The 8,166-nt window shown below is 36.5% G+C and overlaps 1 protein-coding gene across 1 annotated transcript; it reads right to left on the bottom strand.

Annotated features, from left to right (window-relative positions):
* Positions 1–6,386: 6,386 nt before the first annotated feature.
* On the bottom strand, positions 6,387–7,824 carry LOC307178265 (peroxisomal membrane protein 11A-like). Its single transcript, XM_079906260.1, is given in 2 exon segments — positions 6,387–6,879; positions 6,883–7,824. Coding segments are annotated over 2 exon segments (741 nt in total). The 5' UTR covers positions 7,240–7,824; the 3' UTR covers positions 6,387–6,495.
* Positions 7,825–8,166: the final 342 nt, after the last annotated feature.

Below are 8,166 nucleotides of genomic sequence, written 5' to 3' on the forward strand. Positions count from 1 at the left end.
TCTACCAGAGTGCTAATCAGCTAAAAAGCATCTGAGTTGCCCCTAATTTCATGAACATTCAAAGATATTTATTTGGGGGAAAGATAAGACGTATATAATGACTTGTTCCAAAGTCTGATAGCAGAGTAAAAACAGTCAGCAACCGAATTCACAGACTCCAGGATTCCCAATTTAATTTGTTATTCAGTAGTCAATTGACAGTTACTAATGCACACTAGAATATAAGTACATCTTTATGATAGTGTCGATAAACAAACTTGATAAAGGGGGAAAACGGTCCTTATTTTTAAAATTAATGTATACAGAGTCCAGTGAGTTCAGAGAAACAGCAATTCAGAAGTGTAATCCCGAACAGATGGCTGCTCTCCACATGCTATCTCTGAAGGGGATTTTTTTTTCAAGGTAAATAGAAACAAATGTTTTGGTGCATTGTGCACCAAAATACAGATCTCACAAAAAGCATTTTCCAGCAAGAAACAATTTTCTTATTAATCATATCTTTAGGACAAAGACAAAAACTGGTGTGAGCTACTTTAAGGCATTCACTGTCATTTCATCATTAAATTACTCTTATTAACAGACAATATGTTCAGTTACTTTTAAGATATTCAAGTTATTTTAAATCTGCCCATTCTATCTCCTCATTCCTACCCCACCCTCCCTTGGTTCCTAACAACACTAAGCCACAAAAGTAGTTTGTCTCTCTTTAAAATGTTCCTTTTATAACCAATGAAGTATAAATATACTTTAAGAAATATGTTAAGAATATGTTTTAAGAAAACAATACATATTATTGTTTCATTAACTTATTTATTCAACAAACGTAGTTCAGGGATCTACACAAAGGGTAAAAGATACAAATCCCAATTCTGTCACTGACTATACAACATTAAAGACCCCTCATAACTTCTCCTAGCCTCAGTTCCACCATCAATAATAATAATACCAGACTTGCTCACTTGACAAGCCTGTGTATGAAAATGCTCATCCGTTCATTCATTCATTCTTTCATTCAACAGATATTCATTGAGCCCCTACTCTTTGCTGAGCACTGGCATGGTGCTACAGATATGGTAGTAAACCAAACAGACATGGCCCAGCCTCACGAGCTTAATCTATAACTATTCACAGAAGGAAATTAAAGTGAAAGGTCTTATTTGAACAGGAAAGTGAGAGGAAGATATCCTAACTTTGGAGCCATTAGACTCTAGCCTCTTTTTGCCCAGAGCTACAGGTGAGGCTCCAGAGAAATGGTGTGGATTACAAGAGAAAAACTTTATCAAATATGCAAAAAGGGACCATCTCATAACTGCTTCATTTCTATATTGGCACAAAATATGAGTTAAAATACAATCCAAAATGTTTCTTCCTTTAGGTGTGTTTTTTTCCCCCAATAATCGCTCATAGTGGCTTTTTTTTTTTGAAGGTAGGTGTCATAACTTTAAATACAAATGCATAAACAAAAATAGCATTCTAAACAACACAGGACAGCGTGACTTCTTTTCTAGTCCAGAATTTCCCAAAATGTGGTATGCAGACCACTGCAAGACATGAAATCATTCTAGGTAGTACACAGATAAAATTTTCTTAATGATTATGTGTCTACTTTAATTTATATCAGAAAAGACATAGCACATCAAAACCATGATTTCACTGATATTTGGGCTTAATATGAGGTTAAGAGCCCCCATGAATCATAGGAGCAGGGCTCAGGTGGGCCCATGAATGTTTCCAATCTTCCATCATAACTTTAGAGACACAGGAAGAAGTACAAGTGAATTGAATTTCGCATCCTGAATGTCCACATGTATTGCAGCAATCTTATCTGACATAGGCCATACTATTACTGAAAACAGTAGCTCCAGAAATGGTCTTGGGGAAGTCTTCACTGACTCAGCTTGCATCACTTGCCTCTTTAAAGCGAACATTGTGGCCACTGGGATGAGAATCTCAAATTGGCCAGGCCTAAGCTTTGTTGCCCCCTCTGGAACCTGGGGCTGGAGCAAATCTACCTAAACTGTATGAATTAACAATGGAAGAGATGTGGTTCCACAAAAGAAAACTGAGGGAGTGTTCCTTGTATGTATAATGAGGATAGTAAGTCTTACATTAGAGGATTGTGGTGAGGATTAAATGACCCTGACTGACCCAGTGAAAGGCTCAAAGCAAGTGCTCACCAAATGGTGGTACTCTACTAGTGGTAGTAATAATTGCTATTATTATTTGTTAACATGATGGTTGTTGTTGTTGTTGTTATAGCAGTGGTTTTCTAAAACAGTTTTAGGGTCACATTTTTAACTTAATTATTTTATCAACCTAGAAATGAAGGATAATTATTTGAATATAACCTTTGGAGAGTCATTAAGCCAAGGTAGCAATTCCTTCGATTATATCCTTAATTTGTTTATCATTCATGCATAATCCAGGCACTCAGTTACCACAATAAAATTTTCAGTGTCTCACCAAATAGGTTTTTGATTCATTCTTAAGTGACACAGTTTTATCACAACACAATTTAATCTAAATAATTATGCAACAATAGTGTTAGTATTTATAGTAATGCTATATTTACAATAAATTGCAATGTATTTTTCATAGAACCCATATGATCTTGTGGGTTAATTTACTGTTTAGAGTTTCAAAATTAAAAGTAGTGATTATAATAATAAACGTATCAGCAAGAACTTACTAATGTTGCTAGAATCTTTACTTGTTAAAAAGCACATTATGTGGTTAGGAACAAGAGTTAAAACAAACGTAAAGATTAAAAAAATAACAAAGCTGGTTAGCCCTCTGTGGACCAAGGATAGCACTGTATACACCCTTTAAGTAACCCAATTAATTGAGGATTTATGATAGACATGAATGCAAAAGTTAACCAAAATATTTCTAGTAAAACAATATATGAGTAAAACATATTTGTTTCATAATTTTATGAGTAAAGATTATTATCTGTTAAGATTATCATGAAAAAATACACATAACAAATACAAAGCACTGAAGGAAATGAAGCACTGAAAAATTGAACTTTTAAAATATACATACAGTATATTTCTTTTACATTCATTACCTCAAATCTTGACAAATTTCAGGAGAAATGAGACAACGGTGGGTGAAATATTATCTAAATACTATAAATTTTAAATATTCTAGAAGTCATAGGAGGAGTTTTAACACCCTGAAATTACAAGTGGTAATTGCTGCTGAATTTTTAAAATGTTAAAGTGATTGCCAAAGGAAACAAAGAATAAGCTCACCTTAAAGTTAAATCCTATCCAGAGTGTCAAAAAAATTAAATGATGTATAACCAGAGGTGGTCAGTGTACTACCTTTATATAGTGAAGGCAGCTATAAAGTCCCCCAGAGGGCAAAGCCATTTCTGTTTGTGGCTTTTTTATGTTCTAGTGCTTCCTCACTAGAATCAGTTTTTTAGGAATACCAAATACCAAAGTGTACATCTATACTACATACTTATTAGAAATATAAATGCATGTGGCTTTCTACCAGAAACCTCAACTGAATTAAGAGAAGCACTGGGGTTTTGCTTTTCGTAAAGAATTATGAGTTCTTTTTTCTTTAGAATGTTTGTATCTATGTTCATGAGGAATATTGGTCTGTAATTTTCTTTTATTGTAATGTCTGTCTGGTTCTGGTATCAGGGTGATGCTGGCCTTATAGAATAAGTTGGGAAGTGTTCGCTTCTCTTCAATTTTCTAGAAGTGTCTGTGAGAATTGGTATTTTTTTCTTCTTAAATTTTAGCAGAATTCCCAAGTGAAGCTATTTGGGCCTGTCATTTTTTCACGGGAATATTTTAAAATACAAATTTAATTTCTTTAACAGATAGGATTATTCAGGTTATCTGTTTCTTCTTGAGTAAGCTTTGATAGTTTGTGTCTTTCAAAATGAATTTGCTTATTTCATCTAAGTTGTTGAATTTATTAGTATCTAAGTTGTTCATAATAGTCCCTCATTATCCTTATTAATACCAGCATAATCTGTAGTGATGCCACTTCTCTCATTCTTGGTATTAGTAATTTGTGTCCTATATCTCTTTTTCCTTATCAGTCTGCCTAGAGGTTTATCAATTATATTGATCTTCTCAAATAACCAACTTTTGGTTTCATTTATTTTTCTCTATTTTTCTGTTCTATATTTCATTGATCTTTGTTCTAATCTTTACTATTTCCTTTCTTCTGTATACTTTGGATTTAATTTTCTCTTCTAGTTTCTTAAGGTGGAAGGTTAGGTTACTGATTTGAAACTTGTCTTCTTTTCTCACTTAGGTATTTAGCACTATAAATTTCCCTTAAGTACTGCCCTAGCAGCATCCTATGTGTTACATTTTCATTTTAATTCAGTTCAAAATATTTCCTAAATTCCCTTCTGACTTCTTCTGACCCATAGTGAGTTAGAAGTGTATTATTTAGCTTCCATATATTTGAGGATTTTTCTAGACATCTTTCTATTACTGATTTCTAATTTGATATCACTGTGGATAAAGAACATACTTTACATGGTCTGAATCTTTTTTAAATGAATGAAAAAATGTTTTTTGGCCTAGAATATGTGCTTGAAAAGAATCTGCATTCTGCACTTGGGGCATGAAGTGTTCTATAAATGTCATTTAGGTCAGGCTGGTTGACAGTGGTTTTAAAGTCATTTATACTTTTATTGATATTCTACCTACTTATAAGTCACTGAGAAAGGAGTGTTGAAAATTCCAACTATAGTTCTGGATTTCTCCTTTTATTTATGTCAGTTTTTTCCATATATTTTTAAGGTTGTATTTTGATGTGCATAACATTTTTGAATTTTTTTTCTGGATGAATTATCCCTTCATCACTATGAAATGATATTTTTTTCTCCCTGGTAATATTCTTTGCTCTGAAATCTACTTTGATATTAGTTAGTCCCTCTAGTTTACTTTTGATTATTGTTATCTTTTTCCATCCTTTTACTTTTTTTTGTCTATAAATTTATTAGGCATAATTTATTACAGTAGAAGATCTGGACAAAGTAAAAATAGTTAAATTTTTTATTTGCCCTGATCTAGCAGCTTTTATTTCTCTTAAAATTCCCAAAATGTTCTTTCTCAAATCCCGTATCTTGATTGGTCACTTTAAAAATAGAGAGCCAAGAACGTGAGTCTACTTTTTAAGAATCTCAATCACATTTATGGAAAATTTACTTAGTGCACATTTCTTTTCTCATTTCCATTCGGATCAATGTGATGGCTTTACTGGCAGGACTGACACTGACCTCTTACCTGATGGTACCCTATTTCTCTACCTCACTTGCCTCAAATTAAGAGGATCTGTAATCACAAATAAGAACCCAACATCCAAGATGAGAAGTAGAAACACGAGTAAGTGGCATTGACTCATCTTTCTACTGTCCTCTTCACTAGCCCCTTACTGCTCTTCTCTACCTCCCCCAACCACCCTACAAATATGAACTCTGATTTATTGTAGAATATAGTAGATTTTCATCGTATTCGTGAAATTTCTCAACTGCACAAATTTTGATGAAAATTAATGCATAAGTGCCCAAACTGTTATATGGTTTTAAATAAACAATCCTACTGGTGGATCTAGATATAGTTTTAATTTTTGTAGAATAGAATATAAACCACTGACCAAGAAAGGTTCTAAAAAAGGATTTTCGCACAGTATTCTGGAGAGTCTTGCACTTCCACTCAATCAGAAAGGCAGTGAAATACAGAAAAAGCACTGGATTGGGAGTCAGTTCTGTCCTCAGTTTTAAACTCAGTCTCCTCATCTGTCACAGGGAAACCTGCAGGCATCAATTGTGACTTACCACATTATTTTTACCTCAAGTCCTTTCTATCTGCTTCAGATTTTTTGTTTCCTCACTGCATTACCTAAAGACACAATTTATACTATGAAGGTGCCTGATGCACTTCTGATTTTACTACTGGACAGAGGAAGGACAGGAGCACAGTGATGTAAAAGTCAAGTTAAGAGGCTATAAGCCCAGCTCTCCTCTATCCTGGCACTGGCAGCTATGGAGGAAGTGGGGTAACTGATCAGAGAATAAGGGGCCTCTACCAGATCTGAGAGAGGGTGTGTATCAGTCCTACTGTAGTTGGGCAAAAGTAGTGAGGCACATGGCCCAAAAGTCGCTTATATTAGTGTCCACTTGTTAGTTTGGATCTTTTTCAATTTTTCTCTTTCAATTTTTATCCGTTCAGCAACCAGTAAGTTCCTAATATGCACGAAAGAGATGTTCAATAAATGTTAGATGAAGGAAAAATACTCAGAAATTCAGAAGTCACTCCAGCGCTCTAGAAAACACATAAGCCTTCACGTTCTCCCCTCCACCGTTCTTGGCCCCTCTGTTCACATCGCAGGTCACTCAGTGCTCATGTGAATAAGTCCGTAAGCACAGCATGACATGGCTGTGCCTAATGCAAATGTCCATTTCACTAACAGGTTGTCTTGAAAGCAGGTACTAGTCTTCAGCCCGAAACCACCTCAGTGGGTCTTCAGTTTCATCTGAGGATACGCCACAGTGATGATGCCTGCTATAGAGGACACGAGACCTCCAAGGCCTATGAGGCCAGGATTGGACTTATAGATCCCCAGCTGGTCCAAAGGGTTCAAGATATCACAGAAGTTCTTCACTGTGTCCAGGAGCAAGGGAAGATGTTTCTTCAGAGATCGGAATAAGAGAAGAAGAAAGAACTGGAGCCATTCTGTTTCCTCATTAGCCATGCTATACCCAAGACGATCCTGGGATGGTGATTTCTCCCTCTTTGCCCTGTCGTGTGCAACCTGTTCCATCTGCAGGGAGATTTCATACAGATCCCTGACCAGGCTCAGCAGAAGAGAATAGTAGTAATGGCGTGCAGCCCACGTTCACCATTTCTCTTTGTTAATGCCAGAGGCAAGCCCTGCACTCCTCACGAAGATGATGGGGTCACAGATGAAATAAATCACAAGGTTCAGGCTGGCTAATGTTAGGCATACGCGGGGCACCAGGTCAGTGGCATGAATGCTCTGCTGAGTCGCCTGTACAGCATGTACCACATTGCCTAGTCTGAACCATTTACGGCCAGAGCTCACACTGGACTCCAGTTTCTTGAGCTTCATAACAGCCTCCTCTTTGTCAGCTTTAGGCTCTAACAAATATCTAAGCAACATGCATGTGTACTTAGTGGCTCTGAAGAGTTGGTCCTGGCCCTGGGTCTGGTTGGTGAAGCTGATAAAGGCGTCCATAGCACCCAGCCCAAGGACAAGAGTTGCACTGGGCTCTGTTGCGAGTCCTCAGGGGCGGCCTACAGGTCCCCGCGGGAGGGTTGGTCTCTGCCCACCTGAGGGGTTGAGTCTCCCCGCCCCTATGGGGGCGGGTGCCCATCCTTTTACTTTTAAACCTAATTGTGTCTTTATATTTCATTTGTATTTCTTGTAAACAGCATATATACTTTGGTCACAGTTTTTTAATCTGATCTGACCATCACTGCCTTTTAATTGGGGCGTTTATAGACTATTTTCATTTTAATGACTGACGTGGTTAAGTTTAAGTCTATCATCTTGCCATTTCTTTTCTTTTTTTTTTTTAAGTTAAACAACAGACTTTATTTGGGTTTCACCAGTTTTTCCACGAATGTCCTTTTTTCCAAGATCCAGTCCACTATCACCTTGCATTTAGTTGTCATGATCCCTTAGTCTCCTCCAATCTGTCTTTCTGTGTTTCACAGTCTTTCCTTATTTCCCATGGCTCTGACACTTTTGAAGGTCACTGATCAGGTGTTTTGTAGAATGCCCCTCAATTTGGGTTGGTTGATGTTTTTCATGATTAGATTGGGATTATGGATCTTGAGGAAGTCTACCACAAAAGTGAAGTACTCTTCCCATCACATCATGTTAGAGGTGCATTGTGTCATCATGACTCACTGCTGATGTAAATCTTGATCATTTGGTTGAGGTGGTGTCTGCCATGTTTCTCCACTGCAAAGTTACTTTTTTTTTTCCCTTTTCATACCCTCTTGGGTAGAAGCGAATCACAAAGTCTAGCTCACACTTAAGGGGAGGAGAATTGAGCTTCACTTTCTGGAGAAAGGAACACTGAAAAATTTTTGGACATACATTAAAACCACCACAGTAATTAATGAATGCTATTTATTTTCTATTTGCGGTACGTGG

This window comes from Stenella coeruleoalba, assembly GCF_951394435.1.
Source record: "Stenella coeruleoalba genome assembly, chromosome: 20".
Lineage (NCBI taxonomy): Eukaryota > Metazoa > Chordata > Mammalia > Artiodactyla > Delphinidae > Stenella > Stenella coeruleoalba.